Source organism: Nothobranchius furzeri, chromosome 10 (assembly GCF_043380555.1).
Source record: "Nothobranchius furzeri strain GRZ-AD chromosome 10, NfurGRZ-RIMD1, whole genome shotgun sequence".
Taxonomy (NCBI): Eukaryota; Metazoa; Chordata; class Actinopteri; order Cyprinodontiformes; family Nothobranchiidae; genus Nothobranchius; species Nothobranchius furzeri.
The window spans coordinates 53,498,218-53,522,021 of NC_091750.1; the positions used below are offsets into that span (position 1 = coordinate 53,498,218).

Here is a 23,804-nt window from a genome sequence, read left to right on the forward strand (position 1 = left end):
ACTGATAAGCACATTTACTAATGCAGCTTGAAAATGCCTTTAACCATTAGTGTAGGAAATATAAGGGGGTGCGTCCATTGGTGGCAGAAATCAAATCTCTGCCATCTGTTCCTGTTTACGTTTTAGCAAAACGTATCATTGTAGCACATGCTAGCTGCTAAGGGAAGCTGGAAAAGTGGAAATTTAAAACTTTCATGCACCATTGCTTCATATTTATGTTTCACTTTTCCACTCACATTTCCACATTCACCACAAAGAACATGATGAATCTGAGGTGATAGATGGCAATTGTTGCTGGTTTTTATTGGTAAAATGTAATTAGCATCATATGCTATGCTGTTACTGTTAAACTAATGTTAAAGCTACAATGCCAAATCTGCAAAAAAACAAAACAAAAAAAAGTTAGCTTAAAACATTTTTTTCATGATTCTTAACAACATTCTAACATAGTTAACTAGAAATACATTGTGGAGATTAAAAAATATGAACACTAATTAAATCAGTGAAAAGTTGGGATGTGTTGGTTGACACAGCTCTGCAATATCGCTTGGACATCTGGGGCAGTTCCACTGGATTGGCAGACTGGGGTGGTGGTCCCCCTATTTAACTCATTCACTGCCAGCCGTTTCCTGATCGCTAACGGCCTTCGCTGCCAGCGTTTCTCACCGTTTTTACTGTTTTTTTAAGAGTCACAGAACATTGCACGCTAGGATTATGTCGACGCCAAAACAACCAAAACAAAGAGGAGACTCACCTCTTACATCAGGAAGAATCCGTGTGTTTCGAGCGTTATCCGTTCTTTCATAATCAGTTGTCGAATTGTGATCGGCAGACGCTTTTCCGGTTCGCATCTCACTTTTTTAATGTGGTTTTCGTCCTGGCTGTGGAACACTGGACCAGCTCTATACCCTTAGGGGGATCTTGGAGGGTGCGTGGGAGTTAGCCCAACCAATCTACATGTGTATTATGGATTTGGAGAAGGCACTCGACCGCGTCCCCCGGGGGGGCCCTGTGGGAATGCTCCAGTAGTATTTGGTACCAGGCCATTTGCTACGGACTGTTAGGTCCCTGTATGACCGGTGTCAGAGTCGATTTCATTTCCAGTGAAAGTTGGACATCGCCAAGGCTGTCCTTTGTCGTCGATTCTGTTCATAACTTTTATGGACAGGATTTCTAGGTGCAGCTAAGATGTTGAAGGGATCTGTTTTGGTGGCCTGAGGATCAGGTCTCTGCTTTTTGCAGATGATGTGGTCCAGTTGGCTTCATCAGACAGCGATCTCCAGCTTTCGCAGGAGCGGTGTGCAATTGAGTGAGAAGCGGCTGGGATGAGAATCAGCTCCTCTAAATCCGAGACAATGTTCTTAAACTGGGAAAGGGTGGAATGCCTTCTCCAGGTCAGGGATGAGGTCCTGCCTCAAGTGGAGGAGTTTTAGTATCTCGGGGTCTTGTTAATGAGTGAGGGAAAGATGGAGTGTGAGATCGATAAGTGGATTGGTGCTGCATCTGCAGTGATGCGGGCGTTGTACCTATCTGTCATGGTGAAGAGAGAGCTGAGCCACAAAGCAAAGCTCTCAATTTACTGGTCAATCTACATTCCTACCCTTACCTATGGTCATGAGCTTTGGGTAGTGACCGAAAGAACGAGATACAAGTGGTTTAAATGGGTTTTCTCCGCAGGGTGGCTGGGCTCTTCCTTAGAGATAGGATGAGAAGCTCAGTCATCCGGGAGGTGCTCGGAGTAGACATTCTGCTACTCCACGTTGAGAGGAGCCAGTTGAGGTGGCTCGGGCATCTGGTCAGGATGCCTCCTGGATGCCTCCCTGGTGAGGTTTTCCGGGCATATCCAACTGGCAGGAGACCCAAGGGAAAACCCAGGACACGCTGGAGGGAATACGTCTCTCAGCTGGCCAGGGAACGCCTTGGGATTCCCCCAGAAGTGCTGGCCCAAGTAGCTGCGGAGAAGGAATTCCGGGCGTCTCGGCTACCCCGCGACCCGACTCCGAATAAGCGGCTGAAAAAGGATGGATGGATGGATGGAGGTCCCAACCCACTTAAATGACAGCCATATCTAAATAATGGCCACCCATGGTAATGCTAACCACAGAACAATGCTAGCCTGAGCTATTGCTAATGTTAGCCTGAACTGCTAACATCCTTGTAGGACGAGAGGAAAACAACAAAGAAGAATGTCGGAGCATCACTCATGTTCTGGAAATATCCTGAATTTGAATGATTTCCTGGTAGATCCTAAGTTTGCAGTCATTGTCCTCTTCCTCGTTTGCCCCAACCAACACAGAGTCAAACACTCACTCACACCTAGGGACAATTTAGCATTACCAGTTAACCTGAACATGCATACATGTGGTACGTGGGAGGATACCTGAGTAAAGAGGAGAACACTCCACATGCATGGGGGCAGCATGCTAATTCCACAAAGAAAGGCCACAGCTGGAATTTGAACCTACGACCTCCTCACTATGAGGCAACAACGCTCCCATCTGTACCACCATTCAGCTAAATAATGTATTTGGTTTAAAAAAACTATTAAAACAAGATGGTGTGCACATTTTAAGTATAAGCATGTTAGCTTGGTACCTGCAGTATGCTACTTTGTGATTAATTTCTTTCATAACTACACTGAAATACATCTCACTGTAGCAAAGAGGTGACCGAACTGTAGACCGACAATAATTAGGGTTTTATTCTTATCTTAATCACTGGCAGTTTGGGTATCATTAATTCCACATAGAACATTGGGTCATTTATCATTGTCAGAGTCACAAACCGTTTTTGTTTCTGTATGATTTCCCTCTACAGCAACACAAAGGAGGCACAATTACATTCATATATTATATGTATTTGAATCACATACTTATTATTACAGCTGCTCTCTATTCAAACAGTGAGTGGCCCCGCTGCAACCTCTCTGGAGCCGGTGGAAATTAAACACAACACTCAAGGACAGTTCGGTAATATAGATAAATGGAGACAACACTGGTTTGATTCATGACACTTAAGTGAATAGTGATGTCAGTTTTGCTAATGAACATTTTACTCACCATTGAGGGCTTTGTTTATTTGTTCATGTGGTTTATATATAGGCCATGTGACAAAGGGGTACAGGGTAGGACTCAGAAAATATAATAAATAAATGTAAAAACCATTCTCCCAGGGTGAAGTCAGAGCCATTCAATCACTACTGAGAGTTATTAGCCTCCACGACTTACTGCACATCTGTGGCCTGCTGGGGAAAGGTGAAGCCTTACTAAACCAACAAGAAGGAGAAAGTGACTCCAAACAAAAAGCTGCACTGGCTTCAGAATCACTGTTGCATGGTCCTTCACTGTAGAGTTAACAGCTTCAAGCGCTGCAGCTTGGTGACACTATCATCCCAAGAGTCTTCGCTTAAATAAATAAAAATAAGTCATCCTGTCAGGTTCGTTGGCAGATCTGAAGCGTGACTGAGAGTTCTGTTGCCCAGACGCGGAGAGACGGAGATAGCCGGCGTGGTTATCTCCTGTAGGTGTAGTTTGAGTGTTTTGAGGGCTGGTAAGCCTGGAGACTCGATACAAAGTCTGGTGAGAAACGATGACTGAGCAATGAATGAAACGCCGGCACTTCCTTAAGTAGTGCCGGCGTGATGACGTCAGTCGCCACGTTGGTGGCAGGAATGAATGGAATGCAGTCAGCTGGAGGAGTTTGTGACAGGACCCCCCCCCTCGAGGGACGGCTCCCGAAGTCCCAGGACGGCGGGCCCAGAAGTCAGTCAGCAGGGTAGGGTCGACAAACGAGCTCGTGGGCTCCCAAGAGCGTTCCTCAGGCCCGTACCCCTCCCAATCCACGAGGTACTGCCAACCTCGTCCCCGGCGGCGAGCGTCCAGAATCCTGCGGACCGTGTAGGTGCGATCCGCCTCAACACCGCGGGGCGGAGGCACCCGGACCGGTGGAGGGTGGAGAGGAGAGGAGATCACCGGCTTAAGCTGGGAGACGTGAAAGACCGGGTGGATCCGGAGAGTAGCCGGGAGGCGCAGACGGCAGGTGACAGGATTGATGACCTTAAGGACGGGGAACGGACCCAGGAAGCGAGGAGTGAGCTTCCGGGAGCCAGCCGGCATCCTCAGGTTAGCGGAGGAGAGCCACACCTGGTCGCCAGACCGGAAGACGGGGCCAGGCCGGTGGCGGCGGCGATGCTGACGGGCATACTCCGTGTTGGCCCGGGTGATGGCCGCACGGGCCCGGATCCAGGCGAGCCGACAGCGGCGGACCAGCGTCTGGGCAGCAGGGACCTCCACCTCGGGCACCTGATGATCAAACAGAGGTGGCTGATAACCGTAACAGGTCTCGAAGGGAGACAGACTCGTGGCTGAGGAGGTCTGGAGGTTGTGTGACAGCTCCGCCCACAGGAGAAAGCGGGGCCAGGTGGTCGGCTGGGACGAAGCGAAGCAGCGCAGGTAGCGTCCAAGCTGCTGGTTAGCTCTCTCTGTTTGACCGTTTGTCTGCGGATGGTATCCAGAGGACAGACTGGAGGAAGCACCGACCAGGCGACAGAACGCTTTCCAGAAGCGTGAGACGAACTGGGGTCCTCGGTCGGAAACCACGTCCTGAGGGAAACCATGGAGCCGCACCACCTGTTCCAGGAGCAGTTCGGCCGTCCTCTTGGCCGTGGGGAGGCCGGCCAGGGCCACTAAGTGCACGGCCTTGGAGAAACGGTCCGTGATAGTCAATACAGTGTCCAGGTGGTCGACCGCCGGCAGTCCCGTGACAAAGTCCAGCCCGATGTGTGACCACGGCCGCTTGGGCACAGGGAGAGGCTGCAACTCTCCAGCGCCGGGTCGGTTGGAGGACTTGGATCGAGCACACACATCACATGCAGCTGTGAACTCGCGGACGTCCCTCCTCATGGACGGCCCCCGCTCCCACATCCGAGGCGTCCACCTCCACGACGAAGGGCCGGGTCTGGTCCGGGTGGAGGAGGATGGGTTCCTTAGTGAAACGTCCGACCAGCTCATGGAAAGCACTGACAGCCTCTGGAGTAAGGCGAAAAGGGCGAGGCTGATTGGTGGTTTTGGTGAGTGAGGTCAGAGGTGCTGCGAGGGAACTGAAGTTGCGTATAAACCTCCGGTAAAAGTTCGAGAAACCCAGGAAGCTTTGCAGCTGCTTCAGGGTCGTGGGTAGAGGCCACTGAGCTACGGCCTGAACCTTCTGGGGGTCCATCTTCAGGCCCTGGGAGGAGATGGTAAAACCCAGGAAGGAGGTGGACTCCTGGTGAAACGCACACTTCTCCAGTTTGCAGTACAGTCCATGATCCAGGAGGCGGGACAGAACAGCTCGAACATGACGGATGTGATCTTCGGCCGTGCGGGAGTAGATGAGGATGTCATCTAGATACACAAAGACCCAGCGACCCAACATGTCTCTCAGCACATCTGTAATGAACCGCTGGAAGACGGCGGGGCTGTTGCAGAGTCCAAAAGGCATCACCAAATATTCATAGTGGCCAGTGGGCGTGATAAAAGCGGTCTTCCACTCCTCACCTTCCTTAATACGGATGAGGTTATAGGCGCTGCGCAGATCCAGTTTAGTAAACACTGCTGCTTGTGTGATGGCGTCCAGAGCGGTGCCCATGAGAGGGAGAGGGTGGCGGTCCCGGATCGTTATTTTATTTAACCCTCGATAGTCTATGCAGGGCCGGAGATCCCCCTCCTTCTTTTTGACAAAGAAAAACCCCGCGGCCCCGGGGGACGTTGAGGGACGGATGAATCCCTTCTGCAGGGCATCAGTTATGTAATTGTCCATAGCCCGGGTTTCCGCCGGAGAGAGGGAGAACAGGCGACCCCGAGGGGGGGTGGTGCCGGGCTGGAGCCTGATCTCCAGGTCGTAGGGTCGGTGAGGAGGTAACCTGGTAGTGGGTTCTTTAGCGAAGACCTGAGCGAGGTCGTGGTATTGAGGAGGGATGAGCGTCAGGTCTACGTCTGTGGGAGGAGCTGCTGCTGCCCGAGGTGCAGGGGAGTCCCGGTGGTTATGGCAACCCGTGCCCCAGGCCAGGACTTTACTGGTGGACCAGGAGATGTGAGGCTCATGGCGGCAGAACCAGGAATGACCTAGGATGAGTGGCGTAGCCGGAGCCTGGATGACCAGGAAGTGGAGGGTCTCCCGGTGTTGGTCAATAGTCATGTGGAGACCCTGAGTTCGGTGGGTGAGAGGGTACGGCATGATGGGCCGTCCGTCCACAGAGGTCACGGGAATGGGTCGGTCGAGGGCGGTGAGGGGTATCTTGAGCCGAGTAACCAGTCCGTGGTCGATAAAACACTCCGCAGCCCCAGTGTCTAAAAGTGCCTCCAGTCTGGTCGGGCCTTGGTCCAGGTGGAGGGAGACCGGGAGAGCGGTTCGGTGTGGAGCCGGAAAAGTGGAGACTCCGGGCAGGACAGCTCCTACTCCGACCCGGAGGGACCTTTTCCCGGTCGTTTTGGGCACGTGCCACGGTGGTGACCCAAATCCCCACAGTAAGCGCATCTTCCCTCCTGGTAGCGCCGTGCCCGTTCCTCAGGGGGAAGATGTCCCAGCTGCATCGGCTCCTCCGTCAGTTGGTGAGCCGGCCGGCGGGGTGACGTCCTGGTGTGTACGGGGGCTGACATGGTGCTCGGCCGGTTCAGGATGCAGCGGTCCAGTTGGAGAGCCAGATCCACTGCCAGGTCCAGGGAGGTTGGGACCTCGTGCCCGATCATGCCCTCCCGGATTCTCGGTGACAGTCCCTCCAGGTAAACGGCCTTTAGGGCAGCGTCATCCCACCTCAACCGAGCTGCTGTCGTCCGGAAGCGAGAGGTGTACTGAGCCGCCGTCTGGGAGCCCTGGCGAAGCTGAAGCAGCCGCGTCTCGTCCGAGACCTCGCTGCTGGGGTGCACAAAAGTCTTCTTCATCTCCTTTACAAAAGTCTCATAGTCATTGCAGGCAGGAGATTTTTGATTGTAAAGAGCCGCCGCCCATTCACCGGCTCGACCTGTCAGCAGTGAGGTCAGCAGAGCGACACGAGAGCAGGATGTGGGGTAGCGTGCCGGCTGGCACTCGAAAGTCATGGCCAGGGTCGCCAACATGCCCTCCGGGGATCCCCTGGTTCCGTCCCACTTCTCTGGAAGGCTGAGGCGTGGTTCCATCCTGTCAGGAACAGCTGCGGTCTGACGTTGCAGAGCGGTGGTCAGCTGGAGTACTAGCTCGGTGAGTGACTCAATCTTTGTGGCTTGGCGATCAGCTATGGCACGGAGCTGGTTCATGTCTGCCGTCTGCTGATCCAAGATTGCGCGCTGTTGAGCCACTTCGGCACGCAAACGCGCGAACTCCGCTGGGTCAACTTGGGGCTCAGTCATCCTGTCAGGTTCGTTGGCAGATCTGAAGCGTGACTGAGAATTCTGTTGCCCAGACGCGGAGAGACGGAGATAGCCGGCGTGGTTATCTCCTGTAGGTGTAGTTTGAGTGTTTTGAGGGCTGGTAAGCCTGGAGACTCGATACAAAGTCTGGTGAGAAACGATGACTGAGCAATGAATGAAACGCCGGCACTTCCTTAAGTAGTGCCGGCGTGATGACGTCAGTCGCCACGTTGGTGGCAGGAATGAATGGAATGCAGTCAGCTGGAGGAGTTCATGACACATTCACTTTTTTCATCATTCTTTCTATCACTGAACACTTTCTCAAAACTTGCAGCAGTTTTGTTATTACTTCAAACAGAAGTTAGCCAGACTGCAATGTGGAGCAGAGATTAATCCTCAGACTTCAGACAGTTTATTGTGACAGATACAAAGGCTGAGCAGTATGTCACCGTACCTGCTGTGGCTTCTCAGAAACTGTCTCAGTGATGTAGCTGACAGGCGGTCAGAGATGAGCAAGGCTTGGTGAAATGATGTGATGCAGAGTAAGTGAGAGCTTTACATCCAACAATAGCTGCAAAAATGAAGGTACAGAGATCCTGAAAACAAATTGTTGCTGATTGGACGAATTGATGCTTCAACCATTGGTTAAAATAATACCAACGTATTGAGCTATTCCTGGTGGGATTTTCTCCTCTCTTTCTGAAAGAAAGGATTATAAATCCTAGATATAAGAAAGCTTGAACCATACCTGGGGTGTGAGGATGGATGAAGGTGGCAGAGGAGTTAAGAGCATGCCCAGTAACTGGAAAGTTGCAGGTTGAAGCCCTGTCTGTTGTAGACATTCATCTTGCCTGCTGGTGGTGGGTGTTGAGACTGTTGGTGTCAGTGCTCAGCAGCTTCATGTATGTCAGTGAACCCCAGGGCAGCTGTGGCTACAGTGTAGCTCATCACCACCAGTGTGTGAATGTTTGTGTGCATGGGTTAATGACTTATTGTGTTGTAAAGTGACTTGGGGGGTTTCTAGGACTCTAGAAAGCACTATATCAAACACAGGCCATTTCACCATGAGGCCGGTTCAGAAGATGCTGCAGTGGCAAATGTGAGGATGGGTAAAGTAGGCTTAGGATAAGCCGAGGTGACAAAAGAGAGGGTGGGTGAGTTAGGGTCGGGAGATGCTGAAATGGCAAAAATGAGAACGGGTGAGGTAGGCTCAGATCATACCAAGAAGGCCAATGTGAGGATGGATGAGGTAGGTTCAGAAAATGCTAAGGTGGCAAAAGTGAGGGTGGGTGAGGTAGGTTCAGGAGATACCAAGAAGACAAATGTGAGAATTGGTGAGGTAGGCTCAAGAGATGTTGATTTGGCAAAAGTGAGGATGGGTGAGGCTGTTTCTTCACACGTTCCAAGATGAATGTGGTTGCATTTAAATAAACACGTTCCGTGATGGGTAAAGGTTTCTATCAGCATGTTTCAGGACTCCTCAACATCCAATTTGATGATTGATATGACTGATCCTAGAAACTAGAAAGCTATTTTTCCATCAGCGAACTGTGAGTTAACGTACCGCAAAAGGGGGATCTGAGTGTTGGGTTCAAAAACTGATGATTTTTAATAGTTCAATTGATTCTGAGTAATTTCTCCTTCAACTAAAAAGCGATCAGCAATCGAGCCCTGATACACTGATTTACCATGGCAACAGTGGGAAAGAGAAAAAAGGAAAGATCTCATGCCGCTTGTGCAGGAAATGCTCTTTTGAGGTTGCAAACCTGAAAAAAAGAAGTTACACGGCAGCAGAAGCCTCAAGGAGAGAGAGACTGCTGCCTGAATCCGTTTGAGTGCACTACGTCATTAATTCATCATTTATCTCCTTTTCCAGTTGTCACATGAAGGTAAAAAAATGTTGGGTTGAATACCCTCAAGGTGTAATCCTTCTGGAGAAACGAGGACATGGACCCAGTTAAACATGAAGAATAAAAATACAATTCAAACATTTAGGAGCTGTCACAAATGGAGTCATTTAACCCTCCAACAGCATTTTAACACAACAGTCCTCTTATTAAATACCCTGCTGTCACATTATCATTTTTCACTATGTTTTGAACAAGGATCTGTTTTTTAATACAAGTTGGACTAGAGTCACTTTACTTTCATGATTACCTGAATTTCAGCAGGTTGATTCCTGTTTTTATCTTCCTAGGCTACATCACCACATAAGCATCAGCAACTGAACCCTCACATTTTCATTCAACACCCAAACAGGAAGCTTCAAAATAAACTAACCATGTACATAAACTCTCATGCTGTCTTTTGTGAAGACTCCAGGCGTTACAGCAATAAACTTTGCTCCCACTGGCATGACTCTCCCTGACATTAAACTGCCAATGACGTATCAGTGGTGTTTAAAATAAAATTCCTTCTCTTCTGCAAGCGAACGCTCTTGCTGCGTGTTGTCAGACCCTGAGTGTATATGTGTGGACAGAAATAGACAGCCACCCACATATCATTAGGGAGATGGAGAAAGAGAGACGGACTGTGACAGTGTAGGAGAAAGAAGCGGGCTAAAGGAAATATGGTGGTCACAGTTTCACACAATAGCTCTCAGATTAAATGAAAAGCATTTCTTTTAAGGTGAGATTTTGGAGTTTGCATTCACCTGCACAATTTGGTTGTCTATCCACAGAAAACAGGATGATAATTTAGTTTAGAATCTGAAGTGTGTGGGAGGGTGGAGGCTTTTGGCTACACTTCTGCTTTAATGGACTTAATGATGTAGATGGAGCCCGCCCTCTTGTGGAGTGCAGAAAAAAACATGTGTGTGTGTGTGTGTGTGTGTGTGTGTGTGTGTGTGTGTGTGTGTGTGTGTGTGTGTGTGTGTGTGTGTGTGTGTGTGTGTGTGTGTGTGTGTGTGTGTGTGTGTGTGTGTGTGTGTGTGTCCTACATTACAGGATATTCATCCTATTATCTAACAGATGTGTTTCATGATTCATTGTGTGGGCACATAACTTCTTGGCTGCATGGGTTTTTTATGGCTGTTCAACAAAAAATACAAAAAGTATGTAATCACATGTTCTTGTTTTTTTGAGGCTATTTTATGGTGATTCTCACCTGAAAGTTTGCCGGTTTTATTTATTTTTTCCCATGCTTTTGTATTATTTAGCTAAATATCTCATAAATTAGACAACTTGTAATAAAACCTCCAGAACGTATTCCTCCCATGTATTTCTAGGTATACAAGTTGTTGGAACTGAGGAAATTGAAGTGGTACACCTTTAATCAGGGAAGTAAAATGCTGACATAACAGGAAAAAAATAACCTGAGTATATTAGGATGTACACGAGGGAACTTGCACCCAGGACATGGAAAAGAAGAACAGAGGAGATAACAAGCAGATCTGACAATGGACTATTGCGCTGCTGGGAGTGTGATTACTGAGTGAGAGCAGCTGGGCTGAATAGGCAGATGCATCACAGGTGTGTAATGAGCAGAAGGGGAGGAGAAAACACAGAACAAACAACAAAAAAGCCAAACTAGAAAAGAATCTCTGAAAAACTCACATTCCTGATGAGTCTACCCAATTCAGAAGGGCTGCTGCTAATCAACCTCAGCCCACACCAGAATGACTTTAACTGGGTCAGTTCTACAGATATTGAGCTTAGAGCCCTGCACTGAAGCCCTAGGCCCTCGGGTCGGCCCGGCCCGACGGCCCTCGGGCCGGGCTTCGGGCCAACGACTGTGTAATTACCTCGGACACGGGCCGGGCCGGGCGCCTTTATTTTTAATCGAATTCATAAAAGAAATTGAAACACAAACGCAGCAGTAGAGCCCTGCGCGGAACTGTTTTCTTCATCCCACTCCTGCCCGCTCCCGCTGAATTTCTGACAATTACCGCCTGCAACTGCAACGTGTGTTACACTCCCGCCCGCACCCGTAGCGTGCATGTCTACTCCCGCCCGCAACCGCAAAACTCGGAGAAATTATTACCTCACAATAAAAGAGATGTATTGAGTTTGCGTCCTCTCTGGTCCTGGAGAAAACATGTCACAACCCGCGGCTCTTCCATCCATCTGATGCGGCTCTCTGTGCTTGTAAAATAATGAATGGATCTTTAAATAAAATGCGTTATATTTTACTGAATTAATTTTATATCTGTAAGTCAATTCTATGTAAAGATTGTCTGCGTAAACCTGAACAGGTCCAACCCGGTCTTACTGTGAGACCGGGTTGCTTGTGCGTAATCATAGGCGCTTTCTGAGCTGAAGAGATTCTGGGATTCTCCTCAGACGGCTCCTGGATGTGTCGCCACATTGGAGACAGGAACAAGCACTATTCAGCCAAAGTTTCATAATCAGGGAACATTTTCTAAGTGACAAGTCTCTCTGAGCGACAGGGTTTGGAAAACACTCGCTTCAGTGGGAGGAACCTTCCCGCATGCGCTCTGGTTCTGCAACGCGTTCCAAGCCCCTCTCCACAACTTCAGCTCGCTGTGCACATATCCGCTGACAGCGAGCTGCGCTGAGAAGCTCAGATGTTCAGATGGCAATCTTTTCTTGGGTGATTTAGCTACATCTGCGATGTGCGTAACGCATAAAATGTCAGTTCGTCTGCTTGCGTCTGGGTAATTCTTTCTATTCTTTCTCCGTCAAATACGGGAACTATCCGGTCAACACAAGCCCTGCTTTTAACTGTTCTGTTTTCTTGTGAAAATTGTTGGAAAGAGATAAAATTTAACTTGATTAACACCAGAGCCAGTGCGCCGTTATCTTCGTGACTGTAAACGAGGGAAAAACAAATTGATCGGATCCTGCACGTCTTTTAACACATTGGTCAGGATTGACGCACTTTGTTTTCATTTAGTTGGTTAAAAAAAAAAAGTCGGGCTCGGGCCGGGCCAGAGAATCCTGAAAACCTTTTCGGACCGGGTCGGGCTGGGGCTCCACCCCCTCGGGCCGGGCCGGACACAGGCTCAGATTTTAGGCCCATGCAGGGCTCTAATTGAGCTACAATCTGGTTTGGCTGTTGCTCAGAGTCTGAGTCCGAGTCCCAACAGATTAAACAAGAGCTTGCAATACTGACTGCAGTATTTTAAGCATTTGACAAAAGTGTCAATAATTCTCACTTCTCAGTGTGAAGTGATTTTAAAGCAGTTTCCTGCTCCTCCACCCTACTGATTGAAAGTGGAATAGCACCTGTTGTAAACAACCCTGCTGCACCCTGATGTAGCTAGCGCTAACAACAAACTAACACAAACATGAGCCTACTGGCACTAAAATAAACCACTAAGTAAAAGATTCACACTGATGGACATGTGTTTTTATTGACAGTCGGCAAACTGAAAAAGTTAACTGCTAGCATAACAGCTAACAGCTGTAAAGCAGATTTAGAGCTCCCCCTATTGAGCACTTACCCGCTCCACAAAACTGTTAAGTGCAGTATGCAGCCAGTAGAGGGCCGCAGACTGGTGTCAAATAGGAAACTGGTCAAGTTTCTAACTCAACAATCACGGAGATCAATGTTAAAGCTCTAACTTAAAGCTTCTAAAACTGTTTACTGGAGAGCATGAGTCACATTGGGGGATGTGTATTTCTTCAAGGAACGCTAGATCTTTAATCTATAAGTCTTACCTATTATAAACAGGGCATACATGAGGGGGTAGACAGTTAACTTGTGCAATTGGATAGTAAGAGTTCGCACTTTCCTTTCTTTATGTCACCAAAACAATTATTAATGCATACATCACATTACAAATTGACATACTACACAAGCATCTTGTATGGTAGCCTATCCCATCCAAACCCTCACCAACCTTCAATGCCTCCCCCTGCCCCAGTGTACAGCCAGTCTCAATTATGGGCCAAGTAGTTGCGATTTTCTACATAAATGTAATTAATTCACACATCCTCTTTTTTTTATCTATTCCCTTATTTTTCTGTCTTCAGGAAGTTGCTAAATGTGAAGATCATTGATGATGAAGAATACGAGAAAAACAAGACATTCACCATTGTGTTGGAGGAGCCCATTCTGTTGGAGGTGGGCCAGAGACACGGTGAGTAAACTGCACTGACTGACATCAACTTCAGCCATCATTCTTTATGTAAGTCTAATTTAAAATCTCGTTCACAGCTTTAAGCCCCGGAGTAAATTCTCTTTTTATTACCTTTGGTGTGTCCGATGGTTGGGCTTTATTATGGAGAACTAATGGCTACATCTATGCTCTTGAATACATTTTGGGAGTTTAAGTGGTGTTTGGACACTGGCTGCTGGGGTTAATGATCTTTAAAAGTGTTTTGTAATAACTGTGACAGCTGTTGGTATTTTTATCCAAACCAGTGAGTGATCCTCATCGGCCGGTTTCTGTATGTGAGAAAGTTTCACACGTATGATTTGGCCATTCTGTAACTCAGTAGGGATTCAACTTTATCAAAACAACAGATTGCATGATAAAATCTTTCCTCTATTTTAAATTTCAATCCTATTTGGCAAGACATATCTTAAAGGAGCAATATGTAAGAATTAATGTGAAATAATAACAAACAAACTAATGTCTCAGTAATGTTGGACAGATTTCATTCTCAACCAGCTGGAGGAATGTCAGTTTTTCTCCCTTTCAAATAAAATTAAAGAAAAGAAGGACGTAGTCACTGTTTGAACTCTGTGAGTTTGGGAAGTTGCCCAATCTGCAGTGAACAGCACCAGCATTTGTAATTCAACACATTGTTTAAAGAACCAAAACCAGTAAACAGGAGCAACCAAGAAGTTATTTCTTGCACCCTTAAGAAAGCCACGGCATCTTTCAGTTTTACTCTATCGGCTAGAGGCTAATGATACATACACTGATTTACACTGATTTCCCTCTTTCTTATTCACTCTGTCTTTCTTAACATTTTTTAATCACAGTTGTGAATTTTTTGCTCATTTTAAATATATTTTAACCATTTTCTAAATTATTTTTTATATTTTTACATTTTTCGTTTTTGTGAAGCGCCTCGTGATTTTCATCTTGAGAGCCGCTATAGAAATGATATTTTCTTCTTCTTCTTCTAATGCTGAGCTAACAATGCTAGCGGTGAATTAGATGCAAAATTTGAGGGAAATGTGTGAAATGAATAATGAGTAAGTTGTGGCATTTTACTTCCTTTGAAGGTGTGGTTCACTGAAAAGCCATTTTTAATGATTGTTTTTGAGTTTTTCATGTAGCTGAATATAAAAACAGTTTCCTACACCTATCTCCTGTGTTAGCTTCTGATAGAAAATATATGGTGAAATGCTAGGATTTGAAAATCCTCACGCTGTGATGTCACAGTGAATTTGCATTCATGGCCTCATCCATCTTTGATTGTGCCTGCACAGGAAAGCTTTTTTCTTTTTTTTCTTTTTTTTTTTTTTGCAGCGAGGAGAGAGAGAACGGACAGTGTGTAGGTGCTAGTGATTTTGCAACAAGGCTGAATGTGTCCTGTTAGCCAATCAGAAGCGAGGTGTGTGCAGTACAGTTGATCACAAAACCTTAATTAACAGACTTTGTGGCTCGGTGGGGATCTCTGGAACTATTCTAGACTGGTTTAGACTGTACCTTTCTAACAAAAGTTAGTGTCTGTATAAACCAAATCATGTCAGATTCTACCGATCAGTTTTGTGGGGTACCCCAAGGCTTTGTTTTGGGTCCACTGTTGTTTTTACATACACCCTCTTGGACAGATAATTCATTCCTTTCATAATGTCTCTTATCACCTATATGCAGATGATATTCAGCTATACTGCTCCTTTAAGGATTCTGAGTTTTATAAACTGTCTGAATTACTAGAGTGTCTTTCAGCTATCACCAGCTGGCTAGAAGATAACTTCCTTCAGTTAAACTCTGAAAAGACTGAATGTCTGATCATTGCCCCTGAGAGCATGGTTCCCCTGATTAGTCAACAACTTGGTCATTTATCCTCTGCCATCAAGACAAACTTAAGGAATTTGGGTGTTACTATTGACTGATCAACATTTCTTGAAGGTCATTCAAAAACATTGATCCGAAACTGTTTTTATCACTTAAGAAATATCTCCAAACTGCAAAGGTTGGTGTCAAAACATGAACTTGAAATGGTTATCCATGCCTTTATCTCCTCCCGTCTACATTACTGAACACACTTTTCACATGTTTTAACAAAAAAGCACTTGGCCGCCTTCAGTTGGTCCAGAACTCTGCAGCGAGGCTCCTAACTGGGGCAAACAGAAGAGCACACATCACTCTTATTCTAATGTCTCTGCACTGGTTACCCGTTAACTTTTGAGCTAATTTTAGAATCCTGATTAGAACTGTCAGGGCTCTACATGGTCAAGCTCCTCCCTATATTACTGAACTGTTAAAGCCTTATGCTCCAGCCTGAGCTCTCAGGTCCACACACCAGAACCTTCTAGAAGTTCCAAAGACCAGATATAAAAGTTGAGGTGATTGCTCCTTCCAGAATGATCTTCCTTTATCCTTACGCAGCACTGACAATCTGCAAACTTTTAAAAACATTTACAGACCCTTTTATTTAAAGGGGCATTATGAAAGTTTGACAGCAAAAACATGTATAGAAATAATAAATGTCTTCTTCATACATTCTCCTGCAATGCCCTGGTCCTGTAGAATTAGCCCTGGCATTTTTACTATGATTGCCTGTTTTTCTGTAAAATCACAGAAAAAGAGAGCTGCTCGGGTTGAGCAAGCTGCTTCATGCGCGTTCACGCTCAGGCGTAGCCCGTAGCATTTGCAATCCGTAGATTTAGCAGCAAAGAGTGAGGTAGTGCCAACTCAGCGACTTTGTCGCTGTTCCTAACGCCTAGTGATGAACCTAGCTACATTTCTGAGGACACTTAGCTACTTTCTTCTAAATATTTCCTGCAAATTAGCAACAAAATAGCCACTTTTGCTCCAAATCGTTCTTTGAAGATGTCACTGGTGCTTTAGCTCACCTAGTAAGACGTTGGACTCTTGTGCAGAAGATCTGGGTTTGATTCTGGATATGATCATAGTTTATTTAGAGTTTATTTTTTACAATAATGGTATATTTTTTACAGTAAGATGCCAAAATTTTTATTTGAGACTCGCCGAACGACATTGAATTCACAGATAAAAAAGATGTGGGTTCAACTTTCATTTTGGAACAATTTTTCAAGCAAGGGAAGAGAATTATCTGAGCATGCAGGAAGACTGACCCATCATAAACCTTTGTCGGCTGACAGACTTTAAGGCAGAGAGGAAAATTATCTCTGCCTGACTCAAACAAAGTCTTGTTATCCAATCTGACGCCATAAGCAGCCTTGGAGTTGTGTGCAAAAACCCCCACGATGGAAGGAATGCAGACAAATGCTGTGAAAACCCTACCTTCCCCCCCCACCCCCACCCCCCACCACCCACCCCCGCCTTCAGATTGTGGTCTCCGCACCGAGGTCATCAAGTTGGAGGCACTCACTGTGCTCTGTGCTTTCCCGTGACCTCCCTCCTACCTGTGGATTCAGTTGGCCGAGCGCCACACAGGTTGCTCCCGCTGAGGAAACCAGGGTCCCAGCCCCTCCCCCCTACCTACCGGGTCTCATGTTGTGAACTGTGACGTTCCTGCTTATATGTTGGGTGTTTTTTTGCATAGTAGAGCTACACCCTGCCGGTGTAGCTCTGTTAAGGCCTTTTTCTCCCTCCCCGAACTCTCCTCATGTAATCCCCTCTTCATCTACTGAAGTGAGCGCCGTTATGGCTGCTCTCACGGGTCTGCCTGTATCTGTCCTGTCTATATGTGTGTGTGAAATCTTGGTCAGGCTGTACTGTGGAGTCAAGTTCCTATGCTCTGGATCGCTGGAGCGCTGGCAATAAAATTCTTTCTGATTCTGATTCTGATTCTGTGCCGAAGAGAAAGGTACAGAACCAAATTATTTAATTAATTAGCTGCGCGTTCTCCTGTCCTCTGTCCTCCGGGCCACACACACACACACACACACACACACACAACTGTCTCCGCTGTTATTTTCATTAAGGAGTGTGCACGTACAGCATGCGCGCCTCGTGCACTACCTAATATTGAAGCTGCCATTACGCTTTTGGCCTGAGGGGGCAATTGCGAGCATAAAAATTCAAAACTCCGTGAAGTCCCTTTAAAGCTGCTTTTACCTAAACCTTTTATTTTCTTATTTTGAACTAAAATTTTTAATCTTTCATCTGTTTATGAAATTTTATAATTTTATGACTATTTTTTCTGATGTTAATCTAATTCTGTTTTGAAATAATTATGATTTTAAGACTTTGTTTTATTTTCTTTTGATCTATGTGAAGCACTTTGTGATTCTATGGCTGTGATAAGTGCTATATAAATAAAATTTACTTACTTACATATCAATAATAATTATGAGCAGTCGTGCCATGGTGACGATGGCGACGTCGTCATCGAGAGGAAGTAGAGATGACGCTTTCGGGACCGGGTGAAGGTGTGGTGGTTTGGCCCATCAGAGGTGCAGAGATTCCGCCAACAGGGTCAGGGGAGAAGGAGATGAAGCCGGTTCTGATGGTTGGAACTAAGACCGAAGGATGGTTGTGTCTCGGGGCAGATGGAGGAGACGTGGAGGAGGTGGCACAAGCAGTTGGTGGTGGTGAGTTGCAGCCAAAGGTGTCCAGTAGTTTCTGGGCGAAATCCCAGAAAGACACAGTTCTGATTGGGTGTATCTCAAAGTAGTCTGTTGCCCACTGCAGAGCACTGTCTCTCAAACAAAGCACCAGGAAGGAGACCTTGTTGAACTCAGAAGAAGCCATGTCTATGCAATGAGCACAGTCCTGTATAAAATCCTAACAAGTGTCTGGGTCTCCGTGGTACTTGTACATGTACTGGGGTGTCAGGGAGCCTGGAGGTTCTGCTGGGTCCTGTGTTGGTCGGTCCATTCTGTCACGCTGAGAGCAGGAGGTGGTTAGGACCCAGGATGCAGAATACCAGACGACACGAGACAGGAGCGATTGAGAAAAAGTAAAATCCTTTATTTAGGATGATGAGTCAAAAAAACCAACAGACAGGAAGCAAAGCTGGGTATCAAGACACTACAAAAAAAATCAAAAGCTCATTTAATGAGCAGGAATCTATGGTCACACGAGGGGAACAGAACAATGCTGACAAGGACAATCGGAACTACATCGGAGTGACTAGGAGGAAACATGAGGGAAGCCTACAGTAGAGAGAGCTGGGGAACACAAGGAGACACATGAGGGGAACGCAGAACATGACAACGACTAGTCTTCACTCGTCTTCTAGAATCTTCTGGAAATGATCCCAAATTGGCAACAGCCATGAAACTCACAGAATGGCAGTGGGGAAGAAATTTTCTGCTTAGGAAAATAGACTGCAGTAACCAAATATGACCACAGGGTGTCATTCTTAATTCTTTCTTGCAGATTGCACCTTTAATGACATCATGCAAGAGATGATGATGATGATGATGATGATGATGATGATGATGACGATGATGATGATGATGATGATGATGATGATGACACCTGTCTCACTGTGCAGGGGACACTAATGATAACAAGACAGCAGTGGGACCAGAGGATGTGTCAAAGATGGGTTGTCCCAGTCTTGGGGAACACACTAAGCTGGAGGTAGTCATTGAGGAGTCTTATGAATTCAAGGTAACTCTAAACTGATTTTCTGAAGCTATTTTTATCAACCATGATTAACATAATGCAGAATAGTATCCTAGCTTTTTTGTATTACAGTATTTTCTCTTTGACATGTATTACTTATTTACCCCAGCCAGGGATGTGTGATAAATTATGATGATAAATTATGAAATGTGCTCATGTTGTCTCTGCTAAATGTAGCTGTTCACTCTACTTTTTTTTCCTATCATCAACTAAGGAAATCAGTATTGTATAAATCTGCTGTAATTATTTACAGAAAAAACTTCATGACTTTTCATTTTATGAGACAAATTAAAAATATGAACTGTCTATATGCATAAAACATAGATACTGTTTATCCTAATCTTTCAAAAGGGTTATTTCATGAATTAATAAAGAAGTATCACCATCCACTCATTTCCATCCACTTATCTAAGGTCAGGTCACCAGACAGATGCAACAAGAGGGAAACCTAGACTTCCAAATCACTAGTGACCCTCTAGCTCCTCCAGGGGCATCCTTGGGTATTCCCAGGCTTGAGAGAACATTAACAATCTCTTCATCTAATCCTGATCCGGCCCCAGCACCTTGTGCACTTGGGAAACATCTGGAAGAAGGCTACAAGGAGTGAAAGTTGTCAGCTACCCAATCCACCTAACTGACTCATTGTGTCGAGGAGGATCGACTGGCTGTTCTACTATGACCTCCTCTCAGATGACACAGCTCTGCATCTTACTTCTAAGGCTGAGTTCACCCTATCTCACTTGTGATCAAGACCCCAAGACAGGAAGAGCAGGCAATTGCCCCAGAGGGCGGAAAAACTTAGAAGTCAGAACTACGACGGGGGTGAGACATTAAAAAGCTGTCTTTTGACTGCTTAGCCAGAGACTGGCTGTATATTTCTTTGTCTAGTCTTTGCGTAGGGCCCCATGACAACGTTGCAAAGTAACCACATCATCTACAAAAACCAGAGAGGAGATCCTTAAGTTCTCAAACCAGACACCCTCCTCTCTGTGACAACTCTTTGAGATCCTGTTCCAAAACACCACATACAGGATCTGGGACAAGGGGACAAGTCCAACCTCACTGGGGACAACCTTAGTGCAAATGTTATTCCATGGTCTGGGTTGTGCTTCTCCTGAATTTAAGGTTAAAAGGCTTCCTTTAATCCTATAGGTAAAGTTTTTCAGGGAAGCTGAGAAGCATGGCAGCTGAAATCCTCTCGTTGATCCTCCTTTTTAATAATTATTTTCACCATTTCCCTAGTCTTCCACTTCTCAGGATGGTGTCTACCAAGTATCAATGTTTTTCTTGACTTCCTTCACCCTCTTGTTTGCTTTTCAGTCTCCTCTTCCAACTGAACACATTGATATCACCATGACCTCACCCCTGTTACACCATACAGCCACATGATGTGTTTTCCATCAGTTTAATGTAACAATCCTCTTTGAGGGTAAGCTGATGCCGAGGCATAAATTAGATGTTGTGCTGCTAGAAGTCAATTTGATAACATTTAAGCTGCAAAGTGATACTGCACTGAGACTGTTCCACTTCCAGTGAAGAAGCTCCACACTGGAGAAAAGCCAACCTCACCTCACCCCCTACCAAATCTGGTTTTGTGACTCACTGTGCATCACAGCAGGACCAGAGTTTAATAATACCTCAAGTCACCCCATCATCATCCCCCACGTCACCAATTATACTGATTATCTCACATCTGTCTTCTCCAGAGCACAGTGGACAAGCTGATCAAGAAAACCAACCTGGCCCTGGTGGTGGGGAGCAGCAGCTGGAGGGAGCAGTTTGTCAGTGCCGTCACCGTCAGCGCAGGTGAGTCGCTCTGTCCTGCAACGTTTCAGCTGTTTGTCCCCCCGACCCCCGACATGCTGTTTAGAGCTGCCCAAAAGCCCGCCTTTAAGATACATGTTCATTAAAATCCCAGTTAAACTTTTATAACATTTGGTAGTTTAGGGTTTATTTGCTGCATCTGCTCGTTCCAAACATGATTAAAAATGCATAACAGGCTGAATTCCTTATGAGGCTCACTATTAAAGCTAAAGTGGCGAGCTCTGCACGAACAGTTAATGGCTTTTAAAGAGTTTTAACTTTGCTGTTTATAAAGTTGTTTGTTTGCATTTATAAATATACTGAATATTTGGTGTTTTTTTCAGTGCTCTCATTTGAGTTGTTATATCATATAAACATAAATAAAATATATATTTGACCCTTTTATCATACATACATCCATTGTCTGGACGCACGGGTCCCTGGGGTGGGGGTGGGGGGGTGGGGGGGTGCAGTCCAAACACACACACTCACACCTAAGAACGATTTAGACAGACCAATCAACCTAACAGTCATGTTTTTGGACTGTGGGAGGAAGCCGGAGTGCCCGGAGAGAACCCACGCATGCACAGGGAGAACATGCAAACTCCATGCAGAAAGATCCCAGGCTGGGAAGCGAACCCAGGACCTTCTCGCTGCAAGGCATCAGCTCTAACCACTGCGCAGCCACCCTTTTATCAGTGACCCTGACATATAGTCATCTTTATTTTTACAGAATGAATGTAATGAACACGAAATCTGCTTGTTATCCTGTAGAGTAAACCCACTGCAGCTTTACTGGTGCACAGTCAGTGGCTTGTTTTCCTCCTTTTGCTGCCACCTACTGTTGTGCAAACCTGGCATCAAAATAACTTTGGTTTATTTTGTTTATTCTCGTTTAAGTTCTGTATTATGAAGCACTTATTGTTATAAAGCACCATTTGTCTGCATCAACTTGGTTTTAAGAGTTTCTTACAATATTTATTCCTGTAAAATATTAATTTCAGACACAAAAACGAGATAAAACCACAAAACAGAGAGAAGTCACATAATCCAAGTTCTCACATTCTAGTATGTCCTAGTCACAAAACGCTGATTTGCAATAAAAATATTGAAAAGTAAAGAAAAAGATGTAATCTTACAATAGATTTGTGCCTTTTTTCATAGTGGGACTTTGTCCATTTTTCGTTGTTTCCCTGCCAAAGATTCAAACCAGCTACCAATATCTGTTCATTCGTATTTCTTATATTTATTTAATAATACCAGGGAAACAATGCTGCTCGTATATTAGTGACATATGACGAGGAAGGTTCCTCCTCTGAGACACAATCTTCTCAGCTGCTGCAGACCTTACTTACACAAGCCTCCAGTCAGACTGAGGTTGTTATCACACCTTTGGTTCATTTTGATTCTTGAGGTAGATGAACTCCAGCAGCAGAAGACCACACCAAGTGTCTGTCATGACTGCTAATAACAGGAAAGTGAGGCTACAATTCAGACAGGATCAGCAGAACTGGACCAGAAGAGACTGGAAACACCTGCAGTCAACCTCAGCATTCCTATGGTCGAGTCAGAATTTAGTGTTATGCCATCAACATGAATGCATGGATTTATCCTGCCTTGTATCAACGCTTCAGTCTGCTGCTGGTGGGGTAATGGTGTAGGGGAAATGTTCTTGATCCACTTGGGACCCCTCATACCACCTGAACCTGGTTTAACCACCACAGCCCACCTGAGTATTGTTGCTGACCATGACCATCCCTTAAAGGTGTGGTTGACTGAAAAACTTGTCTTAATCATTATTTATGATTATAATCAGTCACTTTAAAATCTCATGCAGGCTGAACATGAAACCAGTCCCCTAGACCGGGGTCGGCAACCCGTGGCTCTGGAGCCGCACGCGGCTCTTCCATCCATCTGATGCGGCTCTCTGTGCTTGTAAAATAATGAATGGATATTTAAATAAAATGCTTCATATTTTACTGCATAAATTTTACATCTGTAAGCCAATTCTAAATGTAAAGATTGTCTGTGTAAACCTGAACAGTTCCAACCCGGTCTCACAGTAAGACCGGGTTGACGGGTCACGCTTGTGCATAATCATATCGGCGCATTCTGAGCTGACGAGGATGTGAGATTCTGGGATTCTCCTCAGACGGCTCCTGGATGTGTCGCCACATTGGAGACAGGAACAAGCGCTATTCAGCCAAAGTTTCATAATCAAGGAACATTTTCTAAGTGACAAGTCTCGCTTCAGTCGGAGGAATCTTCCTGCATGCGCTCTGGTTCTGCGAAGCGCTCCAAGCCCCTCTTCACATCTTCAGCTCACTGTGGACCGTACGTACGCGCTGACAGTGAGCTGCGCTGAGCAGTGTCCAGCTCAGATGTTCAGATGGGAATCTTTTCTTGAGTGATTTAGCTACATCTGTGATGTGCATAACGAATAAAATGTCAGTTCGTCTGCGTGCGTCGGGGTAATTCTTTCTATTCTTTCTCCGTCAAAATAAACGGTCAAATACAGGAACTGTCCAGTCAACACAAGCCCTGCTTTTAACTGTTCTGTTTTCTTGTGAAAATAGATATAATTTAACTTGATTAACACCAGAGTCAGCCGCACTGCGCCGTTATCTCCGTCACTGTAAATGAGGGAAAAACAAATTGATCGGATCCTTTTCTGACCTTCCCCACCTACAAAGTTTAATTACAACAATCAAACGTGACAGAGCCTGGATTTGTATTCTGAACAGTCTAAACATGTTTGAAAAAGAAACGTATGACAAAAGTGGCACCTGCTCAGTAAAACCATCAACAGGGTGAAAAATATCTAAATATTGTAGGCAGAGACGGGCTACAACTTCTGGATCCACTTTATATAAATCGTTTTATTGATTATCGTCTTTTGAAAGATAACTTTGACGTACACGACCGACCGGTACTGGCTGCTGTCACCTGTTGTGATTGGTTAAAGCAGCTCTCTGCTGTCTGAGGGTAGGCCC

The 23,804-nt window shown here is 45.7% G+C and overlaps 1 protein-coding gene across 3 annotated transcripts in view; it reads left to right on the plus strand.

The window, feature by feature from the left end:
• Positions 1-23,804, plus strand: part of slc8a4a (solute carrier family 8 member 4a) — a 56,897-nt gene that overhangs the window by 19,033 nt on the left and 14,060 nt on the right. For all 3 annotated transcript variants that reach the window (XM_015961212.3, XM_015961214.3, XM_015961215.3), the window contains exons 5-7: positions 13,298-13,404; positions 18,875-18,993; positions 20,715-20,814. In XM_015961212.3, the coding sequence (XP_015816698.3) occupies positions 13,298-13,404; positions 18,875-18,993; positions 20,715-20,814 (326 nt within the window). The remainder of the gene's footprint in view (positions 1-13,297; positions 13,405-18,874; positions 18,994-20,714; positions 20,815-23,804) is intronic.